We start from the raw sequence: 17,836 nt of genomic DNA, 5'->3' as shown, positions 1-17,836 counted from the left end.
ATCGTATTTTTTATGAGATTTCCTTTAAAATTTTAGAGGACCCACAATTAAGTTTACTTTTTTTTTTTCTAGCAAAAAAATTAATAATACTAACTACTACCATCATCTCAAAATATTGGCGCCGATTGAGATTTTGTTATCCTTTTTACTATGACCATTTTACATGACCTTTTAATTGGCGCCGGTTGAGATTTTGTTATCCTTTCTAAAAACAAATTTTTATATTATATCTCTTTAAAATCTATAATGGTTTTTTTTAGACAGACGAGATGGCAAAGTCACTCACACATACAAAGTGGAGGTACCAGGGTTCGAACCCCGATCATGACGTTCGGCCTAACAGTTTCAGCATTTTTCCCTTAAAATTGCTATGTTTTGGTTTACTCCTAAATAAAAATTGCTATGTTTTGGTTTACTCCTAAATATGTTGCATTTTTTCTACAACTTGTGATAAGTATGATAAAAACATACTAGTAAACTATTTCTCTCTCTAAAATACACACCTGTAAAACAATATTAATTGACAATCTGTCTTAAATTATAAGTCGTTTTGGAGAAAAAAATTATCTCAAATTTTAAGTCGTTTTATAATACCAATAAAACATTAAATTCTTATTTTCATACTATACCCTCAACTGTTTATTACTCTCACTTCTTTCAATTTTTTAATTTATTTTTTCTATATCATTAGTGAAGAATAGTTTTGTAAAAGGTTATGCTAACTTGTGCCCTAAGTCACAATCTAGTTTGAGATTTATTTTTTTATGACATATCACATTCTTTAATTACATTTAACCCTAATATACACACATACATACATATATATATATATATATATATACACACACACACACTCTCAAAATCAATCATAATTGTATTTCGGATATACTTGACTGCCCCGTGACATCCATGTCGTTCACGAGCGTTTACCATATTCTTTCTCTTTCAATATGATTGTGTTATTTGGCTTTGCTTTGCTCCACTAGATACAGAATCTGAGCTATAGCACAGTGACATACATACTCTATTTTTTTCTCACTGTCTTAGCCACTGCCAATTGGTGATATCTCCATCTCTTCCTACCTAACATTAGCTTCTACAGACTTTGTAAGTTTATAACCGTTTAATCATCTTTTACACACTTTTTTTTTTCCGGCATGTTATTAATTGAGATTTGAGCCTTCTATTTTCTCATTTAGAACTCTTGGTTGTTTGTGTTTTCTTTTGATTGGTCTGATTATAGAATATGCAGTGGCTTATTTTATGTGCCTTAACTCTTTTTCCATTTTTTAATTTACACAGTTAAATACTATGGCTTATACTTATAAGTAATAATAAACCATATTATTTTGTGTTCATACTTCGTAGCTTACTTGATATAATGTAAATACCATGTATATTTTTTGATAAATTCGAATTTAGTTCCCTATTTTAACAAAAGTGATTTTAGTTTTTCTTGGAAAAAAAATCGTGATTTTAGATTATTATTATTTTTGGAGTATCAATGTCGACCCATGGCCATTAAGGTCTAACAAAATTTCACTATCACACTCCTATGAGATTTTAGATTTTACTCCCCTTGTGTTTTATAAGTTTCAGTGTTTTTCCACAACTCAATTTAAGACTTATCTTTATGACATGTCGCATTTTTTTTTATGACATGTCGCATTAATGTTACGACATTGCTAATTTGGACTATAAACAATGGATTTCATAGGAGTATATCTAAATTTGATCAATGCAATTGGAAAAAGAAAGTTGTAACACATTTTCTAGTCCAAACTAACATGAATGAAGGTGGCAAGGTATATAAAGGGAATGGAATCCCATATTTAAAAATGGAGAAACCAAAATATTATTTCAAGTTGAAAATAAAGAAGGGGACGACAATAAACACATTTTTTTTTGAGAGGAACAATAAACACATTTATAAACTATGAGAAATTGACACTAATAACTAAAGTTCGGTCGAAATGTAAATAAAATCCACTTAAATATTGTTCCAATCAAATGTCAAACTCGAACATTTTCTATCAATTTGACCTTATTTGAAGTTGTTAGACACTAAAAAAAATATAGGCTTAATTGCATGTTTGACCCCTTATGTTTATTTTAGGTTTTAAGTTGGTCCTTTTTGTTTTAAAAGTTTTAAGTTGGTCCTTTACGTTTTAAAGTTTTAAAGTTGGTCCAAAACGTTACTCACGTTGGAATAAGTTAGTCCCTTCCACGACATGATATTGAGTTTAATAAAATAGAAAAATTAAAAAAATATTTTAAAATTGATTTTTTAAATAAGTTAAATTCCACCACCCATATGGTGAACCCAAATCTTTAACCGGTCAACTGACGGAAGGGACTAACTTATTCAAATGTGAGTAAAGTTTTGTACCAACTTGAAATTTTAAAACATAAGGGACCAACTTGAAACTTTTAAAACATAAAGGACCAATTTGAAATCTAAAATAAACATAAGAGACCAAACATGCAATTAAGCCAAAAATATACTAGTCTTCTCTTTTGGTTGAAGGTTTGATCACTTTAAATCTTTTTTTTTTTTTTTTTTTGACGATAAATAAAATTTCATTAACAAAAGTCTGGCAATAAATCAAAAGCCAAGACTGCGGAAATACAAGGCGGGGTCTCTTCAATCCATATACAATCGGGATTATGAAGAGAGTATTGAGCTAGATAATGAGCAGCTTGGTTAGCCTCGCGCCTAACATGCAAGAATCTTAAACTACTAAAAAAGACATTAAAATTAATGCAATCTCCAATAATAGATCCAACATAGTTGGGATGTTGTTGATGAGTGTTCAGCGCTCGAACCACATTAGAAGCATCTGATTCCGCTATAAGATTCAGAAAAAACATGTCTTTTGCAAATTCCAAACCCTTCCGCATAGCTAAAGCTTCTGCTACCTCTGAATCTGGTAATGAAAAGACTTGACAACAACTAGCAGCAACCACAATACCTTCATAATCTCTCACAACAATACCAATACCCCACTTACCTCCCTCTATTGGACCTGCTGCATCAACATTTAGCTTATAGCAACCATTATCGGGAGGTGTCCAGTGAACATCAGATATAGGTAAGTTTGGACCTCCATTTAACGTCTCCAACAACACCGTATTAGCACTATTAAAATTAGCAATAGATCTTTGTGCCTTATGTACAGTGGTAGTCACATCAACTTCAGTCCCCTCAAAACATTTTTTATTTCTAGTGCACCAAATTTCATAACACAAGGCCAACACATTAACTATAATTTCCTCATTTTCCTCAATAATAATTCTTTTCAACCACTCTTGGAAGGGCATGTACCTAGAAGCATGTGAATTGAACATCACACCCAAGGAGGAAGCAAACCATATATGCTTTGACCAATGACAATCCATAAAGAGATGTGAAATTGTTTCATTATGCTGCCCACAAAAAACACACAATGGATCACAACTGATTTCTTTTTTAAAAAGATCATTTTTGAGTGGTAGTTTTTCATGTAAAATCCTCCACGCAAAATGTATGTGTCTTGGAATACTTTTTATTTTCCACAATTTTTTCCAAACTTGCTGGTCAATGTCCTGTATTGAGCTATGGGAGACAAGTATCTCACGCCTTGCCTTTAAGAAACGATATGCACTCTTCACAGAAAAAATAGCAGATCGTGAAGCACCCCACACAAACTCATCTTGTGATTGAGAGAAAGAAATTGGCAATTGAAGAATTTGTTGAGCCTCAAAGGGGAGAAAAATTTCATTAATTAAAGGAACATTCCAACATCGAATATCGTCATGAATGAGATCTGAAACAAACATAATATCACAATTAGAAGGTTTTGGTGACCAAATCTTGTGACCATTTTGATAAGGAAGCCAATTGTCCTCCCATATATGAATTAGGTGACCATTCCCTACTCTCCAAAGACCTGCTTTCTCAATAACATCCACACGAGCTTGCAAAATACTTCTCCAAGTATAACTTGGACAATAACCGATTGAAGCTCTCAAGAAAGTACTTCTAGGAAAATATCTTGCTTTCAAACATTGAGAGATCAATAAGTCGTCATTGTGCATGATTCGCCAACTTTGTTTAGACAACATTGCAAGGTTAAAATCATGGAATGTTCTAAACCCCATTCCACCTTTCTTTTTTTCTTTACATAATGTCTCCCATTTAATCCAATGAATTTTACGCTCACCTTGTTTGCTGCCCCACCAAAATTTGCTAATCATGCTTTCAATATGCTCGCATAAACTCATTGGAAGTAGAAAACAACTCATCACATACGTAGGAATTGCTTGAACCACTGATTTGATTAAAACTTCTCTCCCAGCAATTGACAGAAATTTTTCTTTCCAACCTTTCAGCTTCTTCCACACCTTATCTTGGACAAAATCGAAAACTTGTTTCTTAGACCTACCAACAAAAGCTGGTAGCCCCAAATACTTCGAGTGACACTCAACAGCCTTAATTTGCATCCAACCTTGGAACAAAATTTTACGATCATCAGGTACATTTCGGCTGAAAGAGATTTCTGATTTATCCAAATTGATAAGTTGCCCAGAAGCAGATTGATAAGAATTAAGCACTCCCTGAATGGTTTGAGCATCTTGAAAAGAATCCCTACAAAAAATGAGGCTATCATCTGCAAAAAATAAATGATTAATTTTTGGAGCCCCTCTAGCAATTTTAATTCCATGAAGACTTTTTTCCTCTTGTGCCTTATTTAGAAGCCCAGAAAAAACTTCGGCACATAAGATAAATAGGTAAGGAGACAAAGGATCCCCTTGACGGAGACCGCGCTGAGGACAAAACTTCTGACAAGGACTTCCATTAAGCAACACAGCGAAAGATACCGTGGAAATGCAATTAAAAATTAAGTTCTGCCATTTTTGTGAAAAACCCATAGACTGAAGCACCTTTATCAAAAAATTCCACTCGATACGATCATATGCCTTTGACATATCCAACTTTAGTGCCACATACCCCTTCTTACCTTTGTTTTTTTTCCTCATGTAATGAAAAGATTCAAAAGCTAGTAAGGCATTATCAGTAATTAATCGTCCCGGTACAAAAGCACTTTGAAATTTTCCAAAGATATCAGGAAGAATCAGTTTCAACCTATTAGCAATTGTTTTTGTTATTATTTTGAAAACTACATTGCAAAGAGAAATAGGTCGAAAATCACCTGGCACCTTGGGCTTTTTCTTTTTTGGAATGAGGCAAATATAAGTGTAATTAATGTCACTAGGATTTCCACCATGGTTGAGAATCTCCAAAGCAAAAGAAGTCACATCTTTACCAACTATACTCCAAAACTGTTGATAAAATAAAGCAGGCATTCCGTCAGGACCTGGAGCAGCATGAGGTTTTAAGTTTTTAGCGGCTAAGAAAACCTCATTTTCTGTAAACTCTGCTTCCAATATGTTACGCATAGAATCTGATAGTCTATCTTTGACCACTTCCACAGTTTCAGAAATTCTTTCAGGATGACTGGTGGAGAAAAGATCCTGAAAAAAATTATTAAAAACTCTAGCAATGTCTTCCTCATCATCAAATTTTTCCCCATGGTCATCCCAAATAGTGTCCACCCAATTTCTAGATTTTCTATGAGAAGCTTTTTGATGAAAAAATTTAGTATTTTTATCTCCATGTTTTAACCACAAAGCTCGAGACCTCTGGGCCCACCAAATTTCCTCACTTTCCAGCAAATCATTCAATCTAGCCTCCATTTTTCTAATTTCAGACATTACTCCCTCTTGGTGAGATTGTTTATTAAGATCATCCAACTTCTCTTGAGTAATTTTTATCTGATTGGGAACATCGCCAAAACGATCTTTACTCCATTTAGAAAGGTCATTCACACAATGATTGATTTTATCAGACATAGAATTCCCTGTCATCTCCCAAGCACCCTTAACTGCTTCCAAAATTCCACTATCACGCAACCAACATTCTTCAAATCGTTGTAGTTTAAGAAAATTTTGTTTTTTCTTTGGCTTCCTAGAAACAAGTCGCAACCACAAAGGCAAATGATCTGAAGCATACCTTGTTAAATGCACCACTGAAGCCGAAGGATAAAACGAAGACCAGGCTGGTGTAGCTACCATCCTATCAAGGCGAGCCTTAATATTAGAAGCACCATCTTGTCTATTATGCCAAGTAAATTTGTCACCCTCAAAACCCAAGTCAGATAGATTATGATTTTGAAGGGTGTCTCGAAAAATTGAAATCAATTGGGAGCTACCAAAATTTCCACCTTCCTTCTCGTCATGTGAAAGAATCATATTGAAATCACCCATTACAAGCCACTTATCGGTGCTTTCCACTAATGCTAAACGGTCAATTAACTCGCATGTTTTATACTTCATTTGAGATTCCGGAAAACCATATACCCCAGTAAGCCTCCATTTCTCATCTCCATCCTCAATAGCAATTAGGATATCAATATGATTAGAGGAAAGGGATAATACCTCTACTTCAACCCCTTCCTTCCAAAACATTGCAAGACCACCGGCACGCCTTTTACCTTCTCCAACACAATTAACAGCAACAACCCCAGATAAACCTTGTATATTTCGAAATTTATTCATCTCAAAATCTTTTTTCTTAGTTTCTGAAAGAAATACACAAGTGGGGTTTTTATCTCGTAAAAGCTTTTTGAATGCACAAACTGTCCTTGGGTTTCCAAGACCACGACAATTCCAAGCTATGCAACTCATTGTCTCTAATAGCCACAAAAACTCCTTATCAAAAGGGAAAATATTACTCCTTATTAAAAGGGAAAACCAATACTCCTTATTAAAAGGGAAAAACAAATACTCCTTATTAAAAGGGAAAAACAAAGCTCTTTTTTCATATCAAACAGGCAAAAGGCATCTTTAATCTCTGAATGACGGACAATTTCATGAACAATAGCAACACCAATAAACAATCAAAGGCGAACAAAATAACTATAAAAGATCACATGGAGTAACCTGATTTAGCACACCAAACCAATGCAAAAGATGTGGATGTGAATTGAAACACGTATCAATGAAAAGGACACCAAAAGCTCAAAGAAACAATCCAGGCACACGTAAAGTCACATAAAAACAAAGCAAGTGAGTGATGATGATGGTTCAATTGAAGGAATTTCTAGTAGTCGCAATATCCCTTTTGTTGATGAATCGTATCGCAAATCGCAAATCGCCGCAAATCACCCAATCGCAAATCGCCGCTCAATTGAAGAAATAGGTTCAAGTAGATGCAAACAAGTTACTTGTCACACTTTAAATCACAAACCTTGCGTTCACTGTGCCTTACTTTGTTTAATTTATATGTTTTTAATTGCATCCATTCCATTCTTCCTTTACAGAAAAGCAACTAGAACATGTGTTGTTGATATACTTGCAAGAGAAATTTATGAGAAAAAGATGTTGAAGCAATCCCCTAACCGAAACCCGAGGACAAATGGCTACAAGGTAAAACAAGGTCTTCAAATATTTACTTTAATTGTTGTTGGTATCTGGTTGCTATACCAACTCAAACACTCACATGAGAACAAAATACTTGGAAGAAAAGGGTTGCAGTTATGGATGAAAAAACCCTATGAATTGATGGGTGATGCAAAAGAGAGAGAAACTAAAATTGTCATGGAAGAAAATACGGTGGAAGAAGAAGAACCGGAGGATGTAGAGGACATGATTGATGAAGAAGACAAGGAAGAGGAGGATGAAAACGAATCAATAGATGCAGATATGAGCTTATTCGAATATCAACGCCATACTGAAGGTGAGAAAGAAACACAACCAACAACTCAAAAACATTTCAAAAATGTTGTTGTACCGTGAAACACTAAGAGACACTATACATTTGTAATAATTCGAATAAAGTTATTGTATTAGTGTCGGACATGAACATGTGTTAGACATGGAACACAGTTTTAAAAAAAAGTGTCGATGATAGATAGTTGGTGTACAAGGGTTGTCAATATTATTACAAAAAGAAAAAAACAGGTTATAAATTTGACAAAGGAAAACATTTAAAGAAAAGAGTGTATTGATTGAAGTCCAAAACAATATGTGACAAGTGAACACAGCCCTAAACTTGTTTACAAACCAAGTGTATTGATGTTATTCATAGTGCTAGATGAATTATGATTCGATACATAACACATCATATCATTCAACTTTGATGCTGCCATAAGCTTTTGTTAAATTGTCCACACTGTGAGTGCACGATTGTCCCTTACAATTTGGAGGTCCCGTTATAATCTTGACAATTTTATGTATAAAAAGAATCAAAAAAAAATATATATAACACGACTTATAGTGACAGACAACTAAGTTGTAGTTAAAAATGTATGAACAGTGATTTAAATATGACTTTTACCTATAGATAAATAGACATTTATCTATAGACAATGCACAATTGAAAGCAAAATTGGTCTTAGGACTTTTACCTACGGAAAAAGAATATTTAGAGACGGATTTTGGCCGTAGGTACAATGTTTTTTCCTCTTTTTAAATTTTGATGTCCTCTAAGTTGAAGGCCCTCTGCCAAGGGCCTTGTTGCACTTACATGCTGACCCTGTATGAATGTCAATCGAAGTGATGGTGGAATTTGCAAATTTTGAGGTCCTCGATAGAATATGCGATTTTATTAAAAAATAATATGTCTTTATGTGTAGTCTAAATTTTGAACTAAATACATCAATTTATGTTGACCGAACTTTCTCTTATACATAGAATCCGAAGAAAAATCTTTTATTGAACTCATTTCTAGATGGAGCAATCACTCACATTTTAATTTCAAATTGAAGTTGTAGTGGCTCCAAGAAAATTCCATGAACATCGGTTTGAATTTGTCCATGAGTGATGACAAGCTTGTATAGCTATGAACCCGGGATTGCAGCCTAATCAAAGTATACTGATGACAAAATTGAATGGCAAGTATTCCTTATAATTTGGTACTATAGTGTAAGCAGCAAATAAAGAGTGACATTAAATTACTTTACAGTGTATGGACCAAAAGAAGACACACAAAGTGAATGCAAATATGCAATCCAACTTAGAAGTAAGAATAAGCTATTTGTTGTCCTCCCTCAATATTAGGCTTTTGAATACACTTATTAAGAGACATTTTTATTAATAGAAAATTGTAAATTTTAAAGTAACCATTTTAGGAAGTAATGACACTAATTAAAAGCTTTGTAAGTAAACACTAAATTTAAACTTGAAAAATGGGTATTAAGTAACACAATAACAAAAGTGTAAGGATTGTCCCCGTGAGTTAAGCTAAATTGATAGGGAGATCTCACTTATTCACCTTTAAAAAATGAATTTTTAATTGATAGGCTGCTTGAAGATAAAAAAAATGTAAGGATTGTGCCAAAAAAAATACAAGTGTAACAATTTTTGTCTATAAATTTTTTTGTGAGTTCAATAAAAATATTTTACTTTAACCCTGGTGCTCTAAAGTTTTGGAAACTTAGATTCCATATGATCATGAGAAAGCTTTGTTTTTATTTCATTATTTAAAATACCGAAATTAAATTTAAATTGTTTGATCTTGATCGAACAACCATTGTTGATTTAAATGTATGTGATTACAACTAATATCACAGATATCAAATTATTAAATATCATGACATTTTTTATATTTGATTTTTAAATTTGTGTGTTTAGCAGTCCTGGTGTTATTATTATGCCTTCCTAAACCAAAAACTGATCCAACGCAACCAAATCCCACTTCCATTATATTTACCTTTACTTCTCTCAGGTACATAGCTAGCTAATTTTATGCATCATCTTAAATGTTCAACACTGAAATAATTGTGTCAGCTAAGCAAAAGTGTTGAAAAACTAACTGGAAAGGGGAAAATGAGACTATGAGTGAATAATAATACCAAAAGTGAGAGAAAATAAAAAGTGAATGCAACTAACTGAGAGAATCACCCAAGTCTTTCTCTCCTTCAATGTTAGGTAAAGATATGTTACTGATACTAAGTTATCAGAATTGATTCATTAAAAAAAACAATACTTGTTTCCGGAAAAGTGATACTATTGTACTACAAGTTAAGATACAAGTACAGTACATTAATTTAACAAAAAATTAATAATACTCACATACTAGTTAGAATTTGATTGATACTACAAAAATGTGCACTAAAATATTTTCTAAGAAAAACAATTTACATTTACATTTTTAACACAATCATGTGTTTGGCATTCATGATGTTAATTAGACAGAAATTGGTTCAACCCACCAAATCCAACTTTGAAAATTAATTAGTACTACGTTTTGTTGTTATCACTGAAATATTTGTGTCAGCTAAGGTAAGTTTGAATCCAACAAAACAAACGTAACCAATGAGAAAGAAAGAACATTAGTGAGTAATGAGAGATCCTACCTAGGCTATAGTAAATAGTATATGTGCTGTTGCTGTCGTATCCACTCTCTATTCCTTCGAGGTCGGTTGCTTTTTAGCTCATATCATCAATCATCCTGATGCATAAATCTTAATCTTGTAGGATACGAAAACACAACTCTCTCTCTCTCTCTGACACACTGCACTACTTCTCCTCTTCTTCACTTCTTCTTTATGCAATCTTAGTAAAATCTCATCTTACCATTTCACATTTTCACTTAACAAATGCAATAACATGCTAGTAATTTCTAATCTGAAATTGCAATACATAATAATGAAAAAAGGGAAACAGAGAGAAATAACAAATGCTTACAAACGAGTCTTTAAAGCAAAAAGAAGTCATAAATTAATATGTACTATAGTTGCCAAATATCTACCATATACAAGGTGAGAGGCAACATGCTGAGAGATAGAGAGAGACAAAAATTAATTAATATATACTACTTGGAGTATTTATTTATTCCAAAATAAATAAATATGGGCGATCCAATTTTGAGTCAATTAAGGGTTGAAAAAGTAGTCCCCACATTTGCACTTCCAACTTATAGGTTTGTAGTTTGAAAGACCATCCCCTCTTGATGAATAAGCTGCTGAATCATAATGGCTTCTATGGATTTGAACTTTTGATGGTACAATAGGTACTTGAACTGCTTCACAATGCACACAACTTCTACATCTTCTTTCACACTTTGGAGGCCTTGACCCTATTTGAAGTTTCTCAGCTAGCATTGATCCATTCTCTTCCATGCTATTCTGCACATGCATAAAATATATATTGAGATATAATGGAACCATAGAGATATAAAATATATATATATATATATATATATATATATATATATATATATATATATATATATATATATATGATTTATGAGTAATACCTTTGCAACTTCATTGAGATTGGAAATTGGTCTTCCTGCATAGATAATAATTTTATAGACATGGTTAAAAATAAGAATATTACAACTTGGAATATTGAATAGAACATCATATTGGATTATAGAAGCAAGCAAGGTAAATAGACTAACCTTGAGCCATGAAAATGGAAGTTGAAGCAAAGAGAATGATGTATATGATTATTTGTGTATACTTGCGACAGCTGAGACTCATTTTACTAGTTCTGCTCATTTTCTCAGGGTATGTAAAGTAAAGAGGCAGAGGAAGGGAGCAGTTAATATATTGTTTTGAGTGAGAATAAATTATATATATTGCTAAAAACTTGATAGAAGAGAGAAATAAATGAGATTTGGTAGAATGGAACAGTGAATGTACGTGTGTGGAGGAGGGATAGAAATTAGAAAGAGAGAGAAGGGGATATGTGGCAGCTGAGAAGGCAGTGAAACTGATATTCTGAAAAAGGAGTCCTAAAATGGGTCAGATATTGAATGCCACCCCTCTATAATACATTGTTCACGTCATATTCAACCAGTGCAGTGCACGACCTGTCATACAACTAATTCAAAAATATACTATTAAAATGAACATGTGCTAATATTGTAGTAATCTAATTTGTAGATATTTGCTAGTTCACAAATTATTTGGCAGTTTCCCAGCATATGATAGTCCATATAATCAATCGATTCATAGCTTACAAAACGAGAGTTTAACTTTCGTTGTCGATGTAAGGATTTATCTGATGGATAATATTTTTAAGAACATTTTTAATGGTGCAACCCAACATTAGTGATTTAAGGTGTTCGAGAGTGATTGATCAAGCTTGGAACAATGATTTGTTTAGTTGAAAGTTGAGAGTATTTACAAGTACGTTGGCGTTCTAATTAGTAAGAGAGCAATAATGAAAGATGTTTTAAGCAGAGTTTGTACGTAGCTTTGCAGTGAAGGAACGTATATGGTTGAGAAGATAGTCGTTGGAAAGCCTCAACAAAGTTGTTACGAACGATAGATTTAAATAGACTAAATTGGCTACCGTTGAGGGATATTGATGTTGGGAGGCGTTACGGATCGCAAGGATCCTATGTGTGTAGTTGGTGTATGTGGACTAGGCGCGTACGAGAGATGGGCAAGGAGTCCGCCTAGGCTTGCGCCTTGGCCCAATTTCTAGTATCTTAAGTGAAGTCCATAAAATCACATTATCTTGAAGCAACTATTTTTTGCTCTAATAGAGCATCTCTTATGAACGCATATTGGGTTCACAACTCTAACTCATATATTAATATTTTATTTATATTGGGTCTTATATCATCTTTTGCCTCATGAAAGTTGCTTGTTGAAGCAACTATACACTTCAAGTTGGCGGACTCCAATAATGAACGGATAAATAGTTGATATTTTGTTGGTACACTTTGATAGACCGGGTGAAAAAGTTGTTGGAATTGCTCTAAGCACCTTAGTTGATGCTCTATGAATCTTGAAACATACTCTGACTCAAGGAGCTATCGCAACCTAGATTTTTGGAATTACACAGTGATCCTGAGATCACTTAGTGGTCCATTACTTGTTGCACAAGTTATAGCAGCTAGGGTTTATATGCTCTATTGTATGCACATGATAGCTTACTATACTCCTAGCTACTTGTATATATGCTAGTTGTAACCCTCATTTCATCAATAACAAATCATTTTACTCTCATTTCTCTTCTTTCCTAATATGGTATCATGAGCCTTTTCTCCATAGGAGAAAGGTTGTTACGATCCAATAACGGTTTTGTAACCGTTTTTCTCCGCTGCACTTTCTTCTCCGATCATCATTTTGATCGTTGGTTCTTGTTCTTTCCGGTGTTGATTCTTGTTTTCCACCGTGATTCTTGCTTCTTGTGGTTGTTTCAACCTTGTTACGCCGTTGATTTTCACAGTTGCACCAATTTCTTGCTTTTCTTCATCTTCTTCATTGAAGCTTTTTCATACTCTGTTTTTCTGCAACTTGAATTCTTCTCTTAATTTCCATGGCGCCTCGTAATTCATCTCCTGATACTGAATCTGTTTACTTCGTTCATCCTAGTGAGAATCCTAATTCTCTTTCTATTACTCCTAAGCTTACTGGTTCCAATTACATTGCATGGAGCCGCACTGTTGAGCGTTCTTTAGGAACGAAGAACAAATTAGGTTTCATCAATGGTTCAATTCCAATGCCCGATGAAGATGATTTGAATCGTTCAGCTTGGGAACGTTGTAATCATCTGGTTCAATCTTGGCTCATCAATTCGGTGCCAGAATCTATTGCACCAACTATTGTGTTTTGTGACACTGCTCTTGAGGTATGGCTTGATCTGAAAGAAAGATTTTCCAAAGTTGATCGTATTCGTATTGCAAATTTGCGTTCATCAATTAACAACTTGAAGCAAGGTTCTAAGAGTGTTTTAGAGTATTTCACTGAAATGAAATCTCTTTGGGAAGAGTTATCTTCACACAGACCAATCCCTAACTGTGTTTGTGTTCATCCCTGTCGTTGTGTTGCTTCAAGAACTGCTAAGTATCATAGAAATGAAGATCAAATAATGCAGTTTTTAACTGGTTTGAATGATCAGTTTTCTGTGGTGAGAACTCAAGTTCTTCTTCTTGATCCTCTTCCTTCTTTGAACAAGGTTTACTCTTTGGTTGTTCAAGAGGAGAGTAATCATGCTTCTCTCACTTCATTAAGTGTTTCTGAAGATTCCTCTGTTCAAATTAATGCTTCTGAATCAAGGAAACCTCAAGGGCGTGGTAAAGGTTCCTATGGTAATAAACCAACTAGGTTTTGTACTTTCTGCAACCGTACAAATCATACTGTGGATTTTCGCTACATGAAGCATGGTTACCCCAATGTTAACAATAGATCCATGCCTCGTGCCAATGCAAATGCTGCTTGTCAAGAAGATATGGAAACTGGTACTTCATCTTCTTCTGGTTCAGGTGCTTCTGCAAGTTCTTTATCTGCTGGTTTCTCTCAAGAGCAGCTTGCTCAGCTTGTATCCATGCTACAACAATCAAACTTAGTTGTTTCAGCATCTCCTCCTTCACAAGCTACTTCAAATCATGTCACTTCCACCAGCATTGCAACACCTGATGCTTCTGCAAGTATATCTGCTTCTGTTTCTTCTTCCACAAGTAAACCTTCTTTTTGGCTCATTGACTCAGGTGCAAATGAGCATATTTGTTGTGATCTTTCATATTTCAGTTCATTTTATAGAATCAAACCTATGTATGTCTCTTTACCTAATGGTAATTTGGTATTAGCTTATCATGCTGGCACTGTCTCTTTCAATCCCAAGTTTACATTGCATCATGTTCTCTATTCACCTCATTTTAAACTCAACCTTATTTCTGTAGCCAAAGTATGTGAATCATTGTCTTGTTTCTTTCAATTTTATCTTGACAAATGTATCATACATGACACACAGTCTTTGAAGATGATTGGTTTGGCTAAACAAGTGGATGGCTTGTACAAGTTTTATCCTTCATGCAAGGCTTCAAATATTGAGTCACTTTCTGTTTCTAGTGCTTCTTGCAATGTTATTTTACCTTTCAGTTGTAATAAAAATGATCATTTTGTACCTAATGATGCCTTGTGGCACTTTAGACTTGGTCATTTGTCTAATCAAAGACTTTCCAAAATGTCTCTTTTGTATCCTGATATTACTTTCAATAATAAAGATACTTGTGATCTTTGTCATTTTGCCAAGCATAAGCATTTACCTTTTATCTCTAGTTCTTCATATGCTTCCATCAATTTTGAACTTGTACATTTAGACATTTGGGGTCCTTTATCTGTCACTTCTGTGCATGGACATAGGTACTTTCTTACCATTTTAGATGACCATAGCAGATTCCTTTGGGTTATTCTTCTTAAAACCAAATCTGAAGTATCTAGTCATGTCCAGAACTTCATTCTCATGATTAAAAATCATTTTCATACAACCCCCAAGTTCATAAGATCTGATAATGGCCCTGAATTCAATTTACCTTCATTTTATGCATCTCATGGTATTATTCATCAAAAATCTTGTGTTGAAACCCCACAACAAAATGGTAGGGTTGAAAGAAAACATCAACATATTTTAAATGTTGGAAGAGCCTTATTGTATCAATCCAAACTTCCACCCTCTTTTTGGTTTTATGCTATTCACCATGCAGTCTTCCTTATTAATAGAGTTCCCACACCTATCTTACAAAATCACTCCCCTTATTTCATGCTTCATCATAAACTTCCTAACATTTCTTTGTTCAAAGTTTTTGGATGCCTTTGTTATGCTTCCACCTTACAATCTCATAGAACAAAGTTACAACCTAGAGCTAGAAAATCCATTTTCTTGGGTTACAAGGCAGGTTATAAAGGTTTCACATTATATGATCTCCATTCCAGAGAAATTTTTGTCTCTAGGCATGTGACCTTCCATGAAAATCATATCCCTTATCCTCATTCACCTTCTTCTACTTCACCTGATTGGGAGTATTTCTCTCATCACTCTCCTTCTCCTTCTGTTGACACTTCTCCTTCACAACCTCCCATTTTTGATGACATTATTTCTCCACCTACTACTACTTCTTCTTCACAACCTCCTCCTATTGTTGAATCTGTCCCTTCCTCTCAACTGTTGCTCCTTTTGTTCCCAGATATTCCACCAGAAATATTACTACTCCCTCTTATTTGCAAGATTATGTTTGCAATAACATTCATGCATCCACATATCCAATTTCACATTATGTTTCTCATCACATGTTATCTAATACTCATTCTTCTTTTGTTATGTCCCTTCACTCTCAATCTGAGCCCACATCATATGCTGAAGCAAGTAAATTTGATTGTTGGAAGAATGCTATGCAAGCTGAACTTCAAGCTCTTGAGAAAACTGGTACTTGGAAACTTGTGGATTTACCTCCAAATGTCAAGCCTATTGGTTGCAGATGGATATATAAAATCAAGTTTCATGCTGATGGTTCCATTGAGAGATACAAAGCTAGGCTTGTTTCCAAAGGATACAATCAGATTGAAGGTTTGGATTACTTTGACACATATTCTCCAGTTGCCAAGCTTACAACTGTGAGACTGGTCATTGCTTTATCTTCAATTCATAACTGGCACATTCATCAGCTTGATGTTAATAATGCCTTTCTTCATGGTGAACTTCAAGAAGATGTATACATGATAGTTCCACCTGGCATTAAGACTGATAAACCAAATCAAGTTTGTAAACTGCAGAAGTCCTTGTATGGTTTGAAACAGGCCAGTAGGAAGTGGTATGAAAGATTAACTTCCACTCTCATGCAACATGATTATATTCAGGCAGCCTCTGATCATTCCTTGTTTGTGAAGAAAACATCATCCTCATTTACTATTCTTTTGGTTTATGTGGATGACATCATACTTGCAGGCAACTCTCTTCAGGAATTCACTCACATCAAATGTGTTTTGGATTCATTGTTTAAAATCAAGGATTTGGGTCAGTTAAAATACTTCTTAGGCATTGAAGTTGCACATTCCAAATCAGGGATTTCTCTGTGTCAGAGAAAGTATTGCTTGGACTTACTTGATGATTCAGGTACTATAGGTTCCAAACCTGTATCCACTCCTTCAGATTCATCAGTTAAGCTTCATCATGATTCTGGTCCTCTCTATGATGATATTCCTGCCTATAGAAGATTGGTAGGTAGACTGTTATATCTTAACACTACCAGGCCAGACATTACTTTCATCACCCAGCAACTGAGCCAATTTCTCTCTAAACCAACTCAAGCTCATCACCATGCAGCTCTCAGAGTCTTAAAATACCTCAAGGGTTGTCCAGGCAATGGTTTGTTCTTTCCCAGAAACACTTCTCTTGCCCTCCAAGGTTTTTCAGATGCAGATTGGGCTGGCTGTCTTGACACTAGAAAATCAATTTCTGGTCAGTGTTTCTTTTTAGGAAGCTCTCTTATTTCAAGGAGGACAAAGAAGCAGATCACTGTATCCAGATCTTCTTCTGAGGCTGAATATAGAGCTCTTGCATCTGCTACTTGTGAGCTTCAGTGGATTCTGTACCTTCTCAGAGATTTGCATGTCTCCTGTACCAAGCTTCCTGTGCTTTATTGTGACAATCAGAGTGCCATTCACATTGCATCTAACCCTGTGTTTCATGAGAGGACTAAACATTTAGAGAGTGATTGTCATTTGATTAGAGAAAAGCTTCATTCTGGTATACTCAAGTTGCTTCCAGTTTCTTCTCAAGACCAAGTTGCTGATTTCTTCACTAAAGCATTGCTTCCCAAGACGTTTCATGCTTTATTATCCAAGTTGGGCTTGATAAACATTTATCAACCTCCAACTTGTGGGGGGATATTACACAGTGATCCTGAGATCACTTAGTGGTCCATTACTTGTTGCACAAGTTATAGCAGCTAGGGTTTATATGCTCTATTGTATGCACATGATAGCTTACTATACTCCTAGCTACTTGTATATATACTAGTTGTAACCCTCATTTCATCAATAACAAATCATTTTAC

At 34.5% G+C, this 17,836-nt stretch overlaps 2 protein-coding genes across 2 annotated transcripts; one reads left to right on the top strand and one right to left on the bottom strand.

Moving 5' to 3' along the window:
* Positions 1-7,419: 7,419 nt before the first annotated feature.
* Positions 7,420-7,897, top strand: LOC146942791 (uncharacterized). The gene has a single exon (XM_085756874.1). The coding sequence runs from the start codon at positions 7,420-7,422 to the stop codon at positions 7,834-7,836; it is 417 nt and encodes a 138-aa protein (XP_085613000.1). The 3' UTR covers positions 7,837-7,897.
* Positions 7,898-10,737: 2,840 nt separating this feature from the next.
* On the bottom strand, positions 10,738-11,783 carry LOC146942790 (EPIDERMAL PATTERNING FACTOR-like protein 2). Its single transcript, XM_085756873.1, has 3 exons — positions 11,447-11,783; positions 11,300-11,334; positions 10,738-11,168 (listed from the first exon to the last, which is right to left on the bottom strand). Exons 1-3 carry the CDS (start codon positions 11,544-11,546, stop codon positions 10,917-10,919), a joined length of 387 nt encoding a protein of 128 aa, XP_085612999.1. The 5' UTR covers positions 11,547-11,783; the 3' UTR covers positions 10,738-10,916.
* Between the last annotated feature and the right edge of the window lie 6,053 nt (positions 11,784-17,836).

The sequence above is a fragment of the Medicago sativa genome, chromosome 3, assembly GCF_051527215.1.
Source record: "Medicago sativa cultivar Bolivia chromosome 3, Bolivia_mono, whole genome shotgun sequence".
NCBI classification, from domain to species: Eukaryota; Viridiplantae; Streptophyta; class Magnoliopsida; order Fabales; family Fabaceae; genus Medicago; species Medicago sativa.
This window is presented reverse-complemented; position numbering and strand designations above follow the sequence as displayed.

Excerpts from the sequence above, each read along its gene's own strand:
- LOC146942791 (XM_085756874.1), top strand. The coding sequence starts at position 7,420 with ATGTTGAAGCAATCCCCTAACCGAAACCCGAGGACAAATGGCTACAAG.
- LOC146942790 (XM_085756873.1), bottom strand. The coding sequence starts at position 11,546 with ATGAGCAGAACTAGTAAAATGAGTCTCAGCTGTCGCAAGTATACACAA. Across the intron at positions 11,335-11,446 it reads TTCCATTTTCATGGCTCAAG|GAAGACCAATTTCCAATCTC; the intron begins GTTAGTCTATTT and ends TTATCTATGCAG. Across the intron at positions 11,169-11,299 it reads ATCTCAATGAAGTTGCAAAG|AATAGCATGGAAGAGAATGG; the intron begins GTATTACTCATA and ends ATGCATGTGCAG.